Source organism: Centruroides vittatus, unplaced genomic scaffold, assembly GCF_030686945.1.
Source record: "Centruroides vittatus isolate TY-2023 unplaced genomic scaffold, ASM3068694v2 contig_1979, whole genome shotgun sequence".
Taxonomy (NCBI): Eukaryota; Metazoa; Arthropoda; class Arachnida; order Scorpiones; family Buthidae; genus Centruroides; species Centruroides vittatus.
In genome coordinates, this window is record NW_027121219.1 from 1 (window position 1) to 15,711 (window position 15,711).

The following is a 15,711-nucleotide window of genomic DNA, read 5'->3' on the forward strand; positions in this document are numbered from 1 at the left end:
TTACCGGTGGGGTTCGCTGAAAATCGTTACAAACGTTTTCGAACTATAAAGTTCTTCTTCAGGTAACTGACGACCGTTAATCGAATGCAATTCGAATAAAATCCTAATGGAATACGATTCCGAATTCTATCGCTTGGATCGTTGACGTCATCCAGGCATGCGCTCTTACCGGCTGTGTACTATCTTAAGTTCTTGTTTATGAGTGCTTGCCATGCCGTTGACAGGGCGATTTCGTCCTTATTGTTGATGCAGTTATCTTCCTTGAGATTAGCCTTATATATGCACAGAGCTTCCAGCCATCTAAGATGGTTTACGCATTGAGTTGTGTGTATTATTTTGGCTTGATTGAGAAAAGGTTCTATTTCCGGATCCGAGGCATAGATAGCAAGAGCGGTGGTTGACCTCGCGTGTAAAATATCACTCTCGTGTTCTTTTAGTCTTACTTCCAGGGAGCGCTTCGTGGATCCTACGTAGATTAGACCTCTGTCTGTTCTATGGTCCATAATCGGGATGGAGTATACGCCCGGAAGTCGTTCCTTGTTGGAAATGTCTTTACCGTTCTTTAATATATCCGAAATTGTAGCGCATCTTCTGTAGGCTATGCGTATATTCTTTTTCTTAGCTATTGATCTGTATATTGCTTCAAGATATGGATTATATGTGACCGGTATGAGATTAGGTCTAACCTCCTCGTGAAGCTGTTTAGGTTGTGGATCTTGGCTATTGTGTTTGCGGATCAATTTACTTGCAATCCCTTGGTAACCATGTTTCTCGGCTATGTGATGTATACGATTCAGTTCGGCTTGTAAAGAGCTCTGGGATGACGAGTGTGTATAAGCTCTCTTAATTAAAGCGTTAAATGCTGCTGTTTTATATTGCGGCGGGTCGCAGGATCCTGCCGGTATATAGAGATGTTCTGCCTCTGGTTTACGGTAGACCTCTGTGTGGATGGACGTTTGGTCGATTTTGATGTTGATGTCGAGGAAATGCGCTTCCGTAACGTGTGCTTGGTCTATCTCTAGGGTCATGCCGTAAGGATTATCATTGAATGCCCCGACAAACTCTGATATGTCTGGTTTCCGTCTCCACAGGATGAGAATATCATCTATGTATCTTTTATATAGTAAGATGTTCGGTGAATACTTCGTGATGATCTTAGATTCCAATTGCCTCACCACCATCTCACATAGATCTCCTGCGATGGGGCTGCCCATCGGGACCCCTCTACCTTGGGCATATGTGACCCCCTTGAATTGGAAAAAGGAGTTATAACATAATAGATGCGCCAATTCTAAAATCTGTTGATGCAGAGAGCTGTCATTTACGATGTTAAAGAGTTTGTCTCTAAGGGCGCAAAATACCGGCGGTAGTTTGATTGACGGGTATAACGACTTAAAGTCCAACACTGTTATGAAGCCGGGAGATGCTGGTAACTTTCCGAGTTTGGATAATAGTTCCGCTGGGTTCGTCAGAGCATATGGGTATCCTTCCAAGTCGTTCGACAGTAGCTTATGTGCGCGTCTCTCCAGTTCAATGGTTGGAGCTCTCGCTTTGTCAATAACGGGTCTTAACTGTTGACCCGGTTTGTGGGTCTTCGCGAAGGCGAAGATCCTAGGACTGTCCGGAGAATCTATTACGATATTCCTTAATCCAAGGCGTTTAGCTAACTTCGTGTTGGAAAATCTTTTGACTTTCGCCTGTAAGCCATCTATGGCATTAATGGGAGCCCTGGTGCATTGAGTGCTGTTAATATGTTCCTCTATACGACTATTGTACGTATCCCGCTTCATGAGAACGAAAGAATGGCTTTTGTCGGCTCTGACTAAGGTGACTTTATTTTGTTGCATCCATCTTTTTGTGCGTTCCACGTTATATTTTATTCGTTTGCTGTCCTGAGGCTGCTTGGAATTTTTAAGTTTGTGTGTGGCTTTCCATCTAAAGTATTCCTTCTCCACCTGCGTTAAACCTGTTATCAGGGATTCTAATTCCGGAATGGTGTTTATTTCTTCTGTAGACGGTGTGGGTGCAAATTTGGGACCCAAGCTCAAGACTTTGTGAGCGTAATCGGGTATCTTCAAGTCGTCCCACACGAGGTACGGGAATGAGGGTTGTCGCGGTTTTCGTGGTGTCTGCAATCGAAAGATCCACCTGAGTTTTCGATTATATCTCTTCTTCAATGAGATCCTCGAGCTTTTCTTGTATGGTTACTAGCCGTATGTTTTCCTGGGATAACAAGTAGGGGTTCCGATCAAACAGTGCGTTCTCAATCTTGATCAGCTCTGCGATGTTGGAGTATATTTGCTTCCTCGTTATGCGTATTGCTCGGTTCAAGCACATACTCTGTATTTTTGGCAGCAAAGGTTCACTACCCGGAGGGAGTCGAATTCGGAAAAACGACATAGGTAGTACTTTTTCGTTTTTGCATTCTCTCAGAAAGTCGTATCTGGCTTATGCTTAGTTAGGCAAGAAGCCAGATACGACTTTCGTTGCTCAGATTACGGCCGATACGTATAGTCGTATGAGCGTTCGCTTGTAGCTATTAGCCGGCATCGCTAATTAATACGTGAGCTAACACGCTACTTGGATTAAGGAATATCGTAATAGATTCTCCGGACAGTCCTAGGATCTTCGCCTTCGCGAAGACCCACAAACCGGGTCAACAGTTAAGACCCGTTATTGACAAAGCGAGAGCTCCAACCATTGAACTGGAGAGACGCGCACATAAGCTACTATCGAACGACTTGGAAGGATACCCATATGCTCTGACGAACCCAGCGGAACTATTATCCAAACTCGGAAAGTTACCAGCATCTCCCGGCTTCATAACAGTGTTGGACTTTAAGTCGTTATACCCGTCAATCAAACTACCGCCGGTATTTTGCGCCCTTAGAGACAAACTCTTTAACATCGTAAATGACAGCTCTCTGCATCAACAGGTTTTAGAATTGGCGCATCTATTATGTTATAACTCCTTTTTCCAATTCAAGGGGGTCACATATGCCCAAGGTAGAGGGGTCCCGATGGGCAGCCCCATCGCAGGAGATCTATGTGAGATGGTGGTGAGGCAATTGGAATCTAAGATCATCACGAAGTATTCACCGAACATCTTACTATATAAAAGATACATAGATGATATTCTCATCCTGTGGAGACGGAAACCAGACATATCAGAGTTTGTCGGGGCATTCAATGATAATCCTTACGGCATGACCCTAGAGATAGACCAAGCACACGTTACGGAAGCGCATTTCCTCGACATCAACATCAAAATCGACCAAACGTCCATCCACACAGAGGTCTACCGTAAACCAGAGGCAGAACATCTCTATATACCGGCAGGATCCTGCGACCCGCCGCAATATAAAACAGCAGCATTTAACGCTTTAATTAAGAGAGCTTATACACACTCGTCATCCCAGAGCTCTTTACAAGCCGAACTGAATCGTATACATCACATAGCCGAGAAACATGGTTACCAAGGGATTGCAAGTAAATTGATCCGCAAACACAATAGCCAAGATCCACAACCTAAACAGCTTCACGAGGAGGTTAGACCTAATCTCATACCGGTCACATATAATCCATATCTTGAAGCAATATACAGATCAATAGCTAAGAAAAAGAATATACGCATAGCCTACAGAAGATGCGCTACAATTTCGGATATATTAAAGAACGGTAAAGACATTTCCAACAAGGAACGACTTCCGGGCGTATACTCCATCCCGATTATGGACCATAGAACAGACAGAAGTCTAATCTACGTAGGATCCACGAAGCGCTCCCTGGAAGTAAGACTAAAAGAACACGAGAGTGATATTTTACACGCGAGGTCAACCACCGCTCTTGCTATCTATGCCTCGGATCCGGAAATAGAACCTTTTCTCAATCAAGCCAAAATAATACACACAACTCAATGCGTAAACCATCTTAGATGGCTGGAAGCTCTGTGCATATATAAGGCTAATCTCAAGGAAGATAACTGCATCAACAATAAGGACGAAATCGCCCTGTCAACGGCATGGCAAGCACTCATAAACAAGAACTTAAGATAGTACACAGCCGGTAAGAGCGCATGCCTGGATGACGTCAACGATCCAAGCGATAGAATTCGGAATCGTATTCCATTAGGATTTTATTCGAATTGCATTCGATTAACGGTCGTCAGTTACCTGAAGAAGAACTTTATAGTTCGAAAACGTTTGTAACGATTTTCAGCGAACCCCACCGGTAACAGGCTTTAAGTAGGTTTTATTAGTTTAATCCGGTGTAGTAGCGGTTGTCACGTAGAGTCTTTATTAAACATAAAGCTTCAAAAAATAAATGGTCAAACATTGGGAAATAGTAGCAGGCTGAAAAGCTGAGGGTTATTGTCTATATAGAAACTGCTCATATCTGGAAGGAATATATGCATGCCTGACAATGTCATTCTCAGAATGTTACTGTTACATATCTGAATGGATAGCATAAATGACCCTAACTCCTTCAATTTTTGTATCATTAATAAACAACCTAGTCAGATTAACTTAAACATTTGATACAAGACTTGATTTTTTTTAGTCTTTAAAATTTCAAGTGAGGCAGTGAACCAAAGAATTTTTTTTCCACTTTTCAATGATTTAGAATAAATTTGTGTGTGCGCTCTAATAGTTGCTTAAAACTTAATTTAGACCATAGTTCATCTATTAGATGCAGATTAAAACATTTTCATTAATACAGCAATACAATTTTTATAAAATACAGGTATCTCTCATATAATATGGTAGTTGCATTCCAAAAAGTGCCATGTTATGCAAATCTATTATATGAAACAAAGGACTAATGCAAAACAGTTATGTTCCAGAGATTAGCAAGGGTATACTATTATTTTTTGTTACTAAGAGAAATGTTTATTAAAGAAATTGATAATTTATTTCCAATTAATAATCCCAATTAAAAGATCTATTAATATTAATTTTAGTTGAACGAGGATGTTTTCTTTTTACAAAGCATTGTTGATCTTGATCAGAAGTATCAGCAACATTTTATTTTTATCATAAAAAATTTTTTTATGGATGATAAAATAAAAATATATATTACTAATCAAAAATTTGTTCTAGCAGGTTGCACTTGTTCAGCTTTTTCTAGACCAAGTGACTTTTTTCTAGACTATTTGAATACTGAATTGTTTGAGTATCAAAATACTGTTGTATTTCATTCACTGGGCTACACCAATGAGTGCAGCCCATAACCAACTTCAAATGTTGTATTTCATTCCTCATTTTTACAAATGAAGTAATTTCATAGGTTACCTACAGTTAAAAAAAAATTTAATAACACTTACTTAAAAATGTTTAAATAAATGTTACTAAATATGAAGATTAATCTATAAAAACAAAATACAGTGATAGTCTTAAGGGCTAAAGTCTAAAAGCAACAACAATGACACCTGGTTGATAGGAAAGTTAGGGGAAGGAATACAAAAATTGCACTATCAGTTTCCATTAAAGTAAACCTTATGAAAGGCACAAAACAAATTGAAAATTTCAATATTCTAAAATCTATGGGCAAATTTGAGACAACATGCATGCTTACTTGAATAAAAAAAATATATCGGATAACAAAGTTTACACTTAAAAATTGTGAAATTTGGTACAGAGGATTTCCAAAACTATGTTAGAGCAAAACAGTGTTGAAGTACTTGTTGTATGAGGGATACCTATATCAGAAAGTAGCGAGGTTGCAGTCAAAGTTTTCATCTCTAAAATGTGAACGTCAAATGTCGCTTACAAGATAGCAGCACTCAACATTCGATGTTTTAGGAGATGAAAACTTCAGCCACAACCTCGCTATTGATAATCATTTTTTTAAAAAATAAAATGAACATAACACACATTCAAGAATTCCTAACCACTAAATAATAAATATTCCACAACAGATAAATAAATTTTATGAATTTTAAAAAACAAAATTGTTTCAAATGGAAAATATAGTCATGAGTTGTTAACTCAGCCTTTCCATAGTTCTTTTCCAAATTCTACAATAAAAGTAGGGATGTTAGGTTCAACATGTGGTACAAAAACAGGACAAAATTCCAATGACGTTACCCATGGAAGAATTGTTTGTTACATTGTCTTAGATAGGAAATCTATGTATTTTATTTAGTTTGGTGCATTATTTATATAGGATCTATTTTAATTTATTAATGAGTCCATAAAGTAGATTGGCTTAGTATAAATTTATATTAAGGTTTATACTAAGATTTACACTAAGCCAATTCACTTTATATTCTGGCAAGTTCATGTGACTATTCTGGCTAAAAGTTGTTGGCTTTCAAAGCAGTAATTAAAAGAGCATATTCTCACTGCATAAAGGATGAAGAACTTTGATATCACAAATAGAAAACATACTTGAATATAAGAACTCCATTTGCCACCTTATACAAGCCTATTGACTTGTATAAGATGGCACCAAACAAGTCTGTCCTAAGAGCTTTGTTAAGTTCACTTATTCAGCTAGAATGGCTTCAATACAGTTAGTAGCATCATATGACCCTGTGTTAGTTTATAAATGTAATTTCGCTGTCTACAGATAGTTAAGAATTGGCAGCAACAAATTCTCAGATGAACATAGATCCGAGGTTTACATTACAGTAGCTAAGAGTAATATCATGGAGAATAAAATGGCATACATGGAATACACCAGCAAGAATTTTACATAGCAGTTGTATGATCATCAAGATACACTAGCCAAGTGTTTGTCAAACTTTTTGCTAGTGCAACTCTAAGTATTTGTTTGTAATGGTTCTGTGACCCAAATGTTTACAGAAATATTTTTTTTTAAATCTGGTAAACTGGTGTCACTTTATATTATATAAACAAAATAAAATTATGCATTATTGATAATAAGTTCTACCTGTGAAATGTAATATCAAATACATTTCTATTAAGAGCAGTTTAGGCCAATTTCAATTTGTAACAAATAATTTCAATCTCAGTTTTTATTATTGATATGTAACTATTAAAAAATTTCAGACTGACAATTGTAAATAAAACAAACTGTTTCAAAATTATTCAGGAGCCTATTTTACTTTTAAAAAAACTTGTAATATTTTTCAAACTTAAAGAATCCTTTTTTAAAATGTACTTTTCAAATTGTAAAATTATTGTCAATTTCATTTTTTATGTAAATAAAAAAATTCTTTAAAAATTATTTATTGACCCACTAATAAAGAAATGATGAATTTTAGTGCAATTTATTATGTATGACAGCAGCATGCAGTTACAATTTTCAAAAGGAATCAGATGTGAGAACACCAATTTTTCATATAACAATTATTATTTAATCACCCAGAAAAATGCATTTTATTTGCATATTTATTTCCTGGCTCTGTTATATATAACAGAGGAAAAGTATGGCAATTGGTCAAAAAATGACCCATAAGATTTTTATATTTTCGGACTCAGGGAACCTTAAAACATCAAGAAATGCAAAAATAAAATCAGGGTTTTTTCTGTATGTATAGATAGTACTGTCCGGAAAAAGGCATTATTTTGTTCACCTTCTTTGAAGCTTAATAACATCAGTGCTTTTAGTCAAAAACAAAACTTCTAAAATTTTGATGGTTAAAGGTCAAGGGAGTGGAAGGTAAAGGGGGAGTCATGTGTCAAGTAGGTTGAACTTAATGACGATTTTACTCATTATTAGCATTTACAATTTATTATAATTTTGAATGTAGGGATAGGTTTTAGCTTTTTGCCATTTTATAACTATTAAAAATAAAAAATTTTTTAAATACAATATCATAACAGATGGTGTCACATGCAGTTTTAAATGTTGCCAGGAAAGTTCGGCAACCCTTTGCTGGACTTTTTTCTTGGAAAGTTAACACTTCAAATGACATTTCAAGCAAGCGATCCAGAATACAGCATGGAAATCATTGATTGTCTCACTCTGCTGTGACACTCACTTAGATCAGCTGCATCATTCACAGATTCAAACTACATTGTGTTTTCCTGCAAAGGACCTGCTTCTCCTAACGAGTCCCCTTCAATGTTGAACTCAAATACTATACATATCACATACTATCTTTTAAGTAGATTCACACTTTGGATAAAAACTTTGTTATTTTATAATAATCACACTAATGCAATGTTGTTTTCAATAAGCACAGGAAGCTAAAAATTTCTTATTACAGAATGCCTGGATGTACATAAAACAACAGCATGACAGAAGCACATGTCTGCAACTAGTCCTGTCAATGAGTTGACTAAAGGAGCCCTAAGCATTGTTCAGGTTGGCTCATGGAAGAGTTCAACTCAGCATAGAGGAGGGGAGGCCAAATGAGAAAAAAGTATATATTTCAACTGAAAAGTTTCAAATATAAATGCATTAAAAATAATATTTAGATGGCATTCCAAGGAATTTAGGAGACTAATCCCCCGAGTCCATAACAAGGGGAAAAGTTGTTAAGAATCTTCAATACTCAATAAATGCATCTGTTGTTCCTAGTTCTTAGAATATATTTTAGTAGTATGAGTATTACAAGTATTTCTGCAGAAGGTAGTATCATTTTGCAACTCATTAAAATTCTAATGCAACCCAATATTGGGTTGCAATCCATACTTTGAGAAATACTGCACTATCCTGTTGTTTCACCAAAGCCAAAAATATGGAGATTTTATAGAATGATGTTGAAATAATCAAGGACATCAGGTTCCCTACATATGTGGTAATTGCTGAAAAACTGAAATATACAGGCAGAAACTAAAAGAACTGTGTTTGAAGCAAAAGGATGGTGAGCAACAACCCATGGCATAAAAGTTTGTTATATATAAATTGCACTTTCCTAAAGCTGGAACTTAACATCCAAGTCAACCTAGGTACTTTTCCAGCAGTGAAGTATATGATTTACAAACATTTTCGACTACATTCACAAGTCTGCTTCAGGTCTAACTAGAACTTATTTTTCGAAAATGGAATGCATCAATACATTTTAGAACATTGAGACATTCCATTATTGAAAAATAAATTCCAGTTAGACCTGAATGTAGTCAAAAACATTTGTAAATCATTTACTTTATTGCTGAAAAATTAAGTTCAATATTAGTTGAATGTAAATTTTTTTATATTTAACTTCTGGAAATGTTCACTGTTTTAAGATCATAAAGTCTCACAAAAATGACCTTGAAGTAATAGCAAAAAATTTAGTAACTATAATGTTTTTGGACGTTTTTAACATCCTTCTTCCAGTAGAATACGAAATGAAATGCCAATTCAAATTTAACATCTGAATGTTAAGACATCACAAAACGAACAAAAGTTTGAAAATACTCAAAAATACAAAGATCATCGCATATAAATAAAATGTAAATAAAATAAATAAATACATAAAAAAAAGTGAGTTTATTTATATTTGCAAGACAGCTCTGATTTTGTCTTAAGATGTTTGAGCCTTATATTTATGCTATATTTTTAATTATGGTTAATAATCTGTTTTATAATGTTTTACGTTAGGTATATAAAACATTTTGTGTAAAATACGTAAGTGTTTTACATTATGTAGATTTAATTTTATTTATTTATGACATTTATTTGTGGCTTTTTGTAATTAAACTCTATTAATATTTCAAGTACAAAATTCAAAAATCTATTTGTTTTTGTTTGAATTTCAAGTTTAAAAATGCATAAAGTGATCATTTAAACAGATTAACTTTTCCAAGTGCCATTTATTTTATTCAAAAATATTCTGTATACAGAAACTGAATTTCTAAAGTTAAATAATGTTAGAACTAAATGAAATTATCTTAAATGCCCATTTACAGTAAGTGGAAAATTGCAATTTGCAATAAGCAATCTTAAAAAATATTTCAAAAACTAATAATTCTGATTTTAAAATATTTAAAACGAAGTAAAAGTCAAATTACAGCTGTGGCAACTTCGTCATATAATTTTTTAAATGATAACATTTATTTTTATAATAAGTTTACCTGTTGACAGTTATGAAAAATTAAATAAAATTGCCTTTTTGAAGTGATATTCAAATCATTCAATTACAAATTTCGTTTACAGTAGGTGCTAACTTACTTGAAATACATAGAAAATTATTCTTCAATAGCCTGAAAATAATACTAAAGTACTACATTGATATTTTCTGTTAAAATCATAAAAATTATTTTGCATGTCTAATTAAATATATACAGATATATATTAAAATATTATTATATTATTGGCATTAGCAATAATTATTACTATCAAATTATTTTTATATTACAGAAATTTACTATTTAAATTTAAAAAATTTTTTTATAACTCAAATATCCACTTGACAATCAACTTCATCTACCACATTCCAAATTTCAAAATAACACAACTATAACACTTTTAATGAGGTCATAAGAAGAGATGTTCTCCTTGATTATTAATAGATATTCTGCACAAAATGAATCTTATAAAACTTTGAAATTAACAGCACAAACTGAAAATTAGATAATTCAAAAAAATCTGATTAAACTGTAATTAATTAGAAAATTCTCTACAATCTCTTCTTACTCAATATGTATAAAATGGAGAGAAAACAAAGATTCTAATATATCATCAGGTACAAACGGTAATAAGCTAATACACAGTACATATATAGAATAGAGCATATTCTAAAAAGTATCTATGTTGAAATTTAATCTCTGGATAGGAGATAAATTTCAACATATATATATAGTAAAGGCTATTGTAAATGTAAAATAACTTATATAAATGGACAATATCTATTTATTTTGTTCATAAAAAAAGGTACATTTTGTTTATAATTTAACAGAATTAATTATTAAAGATTATCAAATTATTTAAATTAAGAGAAAAATTATTTTCGAAAAATATTTTATAAGCTCAAATACTTCTAAAAATTCTAATACTACTATCGTCATTTTCTTATATAAATATATTATTTTTTTTGTTTTCTTACTTTGGAGAATTGACTCATTTAAGAATTTTATTTTATTTATAAAAATTTTGTATTTTTACAATTAAATTTGACCTTAAAATACACAAAACAAAAAAATTAAACATTTATTTACTTTTTACTATCTTTAAGACAATTTTTTATCTTCAAAAACTAATTTCAATTCAATTCTTTATTATATGAACCTTACTTACAAGGGGGTTAAAGTATTACATAAAAACTGTAATAAGTACAATTTAACAAATCAATATAACAAGCTTAGTATTTTAAACAAATTATTCTTTTTAACGGAATGCCAATGTTCCGTTTTGCAAGTTAAACCTGAGGATGGCCTGTTGAGTAGGCCAAAAACGTTAGTTTTTTCAATAAAACTATCTCGGCAACACAAAAGGTGTAGTGTGGTGAATTAAATTAATTATTTGCTGAGCACGTTATCTGTTTTATGTTAATATGTATAAAAATTATTGTGTAATACTACGAAAATTGGAAATTAGCAAAATTTCACAAATTAATTAAATAGCTTAGTACAGGATAACAAAATAAAACACACTAAAATAATCATTTTGTGAAAAATGCAATAAATTAATTATATCTCTCCAAGATTTAAAACTTGTCAAATACTTTTTCTTATTTGTTTCAAATTTGATACAGTGAAAGAACACCTTCCCAAGCTTCATATGTTTGCAAACTACAGTTAATAATAGACCCTGAAAGAATTTGCATTATTAGTCTAGTGTTTTACATCATAATATAATTTTGATAACATCTCAGCTATAGAATTAATTGTTTTGCATGATAATTTTGTCCATAGACAAATAATTCTCACACACATAATTTGTTTTAAAAATACAATATTAATTGAAAATGTTTGTTCTTTTCCAATAAAGACCAATCATCTTGTATGCTCCGCTTGCAAACACACTATTATAATTAATTTTGATAACTTTCGATCAAATGAGGATCTTGAGACAACCATAGAAATGACAAACCTGATGATTAACAGATTTTTCAATGCCAATGTCCAGTTATGTTTAATGATGGATAATTATACATATAATTTAATACAGTTTGTTATATTCTAACATAACTGTTTTTTGTAGTTTCAACAGTCTAATCCAAAAAGAAACTATTGCTTTTATTATTAAAACCAACATTTTAGAAACCCCAAACTCCAATCGCCACTCATACGCTAGATATTTTATGTGTATAACATTAAAAATTCTTCAAAGATATAAGGCAAGAACAATTTCCATTTATATGATAAGTAATTGCCCGTACAGAAGCAGCATATAGTAGTACAATGAAATCATTGACTGAAATAATTTATATAAATATGAGCAGAAATTAATTTTAGCTTTTGAAAGAATAGGCCACATAGAACCCAGTGTCCATTTTAGCCTTACGAATACTATAACTTTTGCCTGTGAAAACAGTCCAGAAGACGAAAATAATACTCCCAGTGTATACATAATTCGAAACGACTTGTATAGGCTATTATTAAAAAATCATCTCTGGGTGATAGTCTACCACCCTTCTTAAACAGCACACTTTTGTTTTTAAACCTTTATAGTTAATCTATAGTCACAACAGAATTCCTCTAGATTTGTGATTTTCTTTTGTAACATTTGTGGAGTATCAGCAAGGATTATAGTGCCGTCATTATACCTTAGTACATGTAACTCAACTTGATCAGAAGTGAAATTCCAGGTAGGTCAGATTTAACAAGTTGCACTATCAAACCATTAACATATAAATTAAAAAGCAGTGCGCTCAGAATCTCACCCTGCAACACTCCAATGTCAATACCAAATGAGTCAGTTGTTTGGCTAAAATCTACTCTTGCAGTAGCTTTGGAGTATATGTTAATTATAAGGCCAAAAAACTGCTTATTTATACCCATTCTTTCTAATAGAGACCATAAAACTATATGATTAATGGTATCAAAAACAATTGAAAGTCTACAAAAACAACAAAGTTTTACTCTCTTTTTTGTAATTTCAATTGCACCAATGCATTTAATACAAATATTTGATCCTGCACGATCAGACCGTCGAAACCTGCTTGTCTCCTGACACAAAATATCATATTTAATATCCAATCTTCTAATCTTTTATTTAATAAAGATGTAAATAGTTTCCAATTACAAGAACCAAAGATATAAGCCGATACTTTTTGGGATCATAAACATCACCTTTTTTTATATATTGGAATAATCAGAGATTCAATCCATTTTTCCAGGAAAGTAAAATTTCTTTTAATAGAGTTAAAAACTTCCAATGTTGTAAGAAGAAAATTTTCTGAGGAAAACACCACTTTAAATATTCTGTTCTAATAAAATCAATTCCAGGTGAAGTACCAAATTTAAAATGATAAATAGCTCCTTTTAGCTCCTCCAGTGTAAAATATGTAAAACGTTCAGTTTCTATCAGAAATACATATCCATTGACAATTGTTCATTAATAAGTAAAGAATGTTCTTTAGAGAATTTAGTAGCATAATAATTGAACCATCTTTTCAAAAGGAATTCTTGAATTACCAATGAACTTTTACATTTAAAACTATTTAATTATTTGCCAAAATATTTTAGAGTTACTGCATGTCACTATTCTGCAGTTTAACTTCCAAAAATAAGACTGTTTTTCTTTTGACATAATCATTTATATTCTTTTAAATAATTTTTATATGAAACATAACATTCATCCATATTTAATTTTTTGCTTTCTTAAACAATTTCCATAGATTTTTTTCTTGTGGAGTAACACTTATCATACCATGCATTTGTGTGCACCTTTTAGAAGTTACAGATTTAATGTCATAAATTATATCTAGAGATATTGTCACCTTAGCTATATATTCCACCAGATTGTTGAATGTGAGGTTTCCTCCATATTCATCTAACAAAACTTTATCCAATTTAACAGCAAATGAAGATTTAAATTCATCCTTCCATATTGCACATTTATCAACCTATTGTCTATTAGGAACTCGACGTTATCAAAGGGATCACTGAAAGAAAAACATGTGAGTGATCAGAACCTACCTCTGATATAGCACATTCTTTATAATATTGTAAATGATCTATTTCTTGTGACACTATGAAAAAATCAATTACACTGCCTTCCTTAGTTGCATGGTAAGTAAAGTCACTTTCTTTATCTCCTGGCAGTAGACCATTTAAACACACAAGACTATTATTCACACAAAAATGATAGAGAAGTTTCCCTCTATTATTAACAATAGAATCCTTCAAAATTCTCAAGGCAATTTGTCAATCGCTGGTAAAAAATAAATAATTGGGGTGTCCCATTCTAGCATTAAAATCTGTGCATAAAATTAAGTTAGTTCCACATTGCAAGTAGTTTTCTATAAGTAACAAAATATTCTTGAAATCATCATCATCATTATTATTAGGCAGAATATATGACACTATTAGCTGGATAGTGGTTAAGTCTTCAGTATCAAGCTGCAAAACCAGCACAAATTGTGACTGAAATATCAGTTTAACTTCAGAGACTGCATCTACTTTAAGACCAACAATTCATCGCCATTGGGTTTTCCAGGACACTCACAGCTATACACTACATGATAATCAATTTTATAATTTTAGAAAACATTGAATCAATTGCAAGAAATGAATGCAATGTTTCTACCAGACAGAACACATCCATTCTGTATATCAGATTCCAGAAGTTATAGCAATGTATTATTACTAAACCTGCGATATTATTAAATAAAAGCTTTATATTATCATTATCATCCAAGTACAGAACTTTATATTCGTCATCCTTATCCTTTTTCTCATCATACTGTTTATCATTGTAAACTATATTGCTAAAAAAGATTGTTCTCCATCTGACTGGATAGTTTCACCTTTGTAATTACATGCAAATGTCTTATTGTCTATGATTAATCTGTTATATCGTAATTTAACATTCCTAACTCCTTTTGAATGCATATCTTTACTGTATAGCCTTAATTTGTTTCCGATAGTTCTTGTATTTGTCGAATAGTCATCAGTAATAAATATATTTAAGTTATCAATAAATAGTTTGAGCTTTAAATATGCTGTCCATTTTATCACTTTCCTCTATACCTGAAATTACGATATTATTTCTTCTTTCCTTATCTTCTAACCTCATTAACTTTTCATGCAAATTTCATTCACCGAAATTGATACAATATGTATTGCATCAATTTCAGTATTTGATTTATCACTTAACGTTTTTCTCTATCAGTTTCAAGGACAGTGTCTGGATTCAAGATCTACCAAAACAATGTCTATATTTTCAATGCTTGCATTCTATCTAAATGCTCTGAAATGAATTTGTAATTTACTATTTGAAGAAGGTTTGTAATTTCAACAGTCAAATTCCTTCTTGAACGTTAATCTCCTTTTCGCCACTTATATAAGACAAGATCAGCTGTTTCATTGACTCACCTGAGACATTCTCTTTGCTTCCAATTTGTTTTCTTACATTTCGTGGAGATCTGTCTTAAGATAATGGCAAAAAAGTTTTCCTTTTCTGAGATGGAAATTGTCATTTTCCAAGAAAAAGACAAAAATAAGTCAAATCACAAGATAGCAAAAAATTCATGCCAACAGCTATGACAGCTCCCCTATCAAAAACTAATTTTAAAAAAAGTTTAATTTGCATGCTTAAGGATAAAGGACACTTCGTCCTCAAATAAAATCTAAAGTGAAAATATCAAAATAAGTTTACACTATAATTATAATCAGTTTCAATGTATTATTTGAGAAAAACTTTTATTATTTT

At 32.3% G+C, this 15,711-nt stretch overlaps 2 protein-coding genes across 2 annotated transcripts; one reads left to right on the plus strand and one right to left on the minus strand.

The window, feature by feature from the left end:
• Positions 1–179: 179 nt before the first annotated feature.
• LOC136970441 (uncharacterized) lies at positions 180–2,908 on the minus strand. Its single transcript, XM_067264873.1, has 2 exons — positions 2,699–2,908; positions 180–2,129 (listed from the first exon to the last, which is right to left on the minus strand). Exons 1-2 carry the CDS (start codon positions 2,906–2,908, stop codon positions 180–182), a joined length of 2,160 nt encoding a protein of 719 aa, XP_067120974.1.
• A 112-nt stretch (positions 2,909–3,020) lies between these two features.
• LOC136970442 (uncharacterized) lies at positions 3,021–4,055 on the plus strand. The gene has a single exon (XM_067264874.1). It carries the CDS (start codon positions 3,021–3,023, stop codon positions 4,053–4,055), a length of 1,035 nt encoding a protein of 344 aa, XP_067120975.1.
• Positions 4,056–15,711: the final 11,656 nt, after the last annotated feature.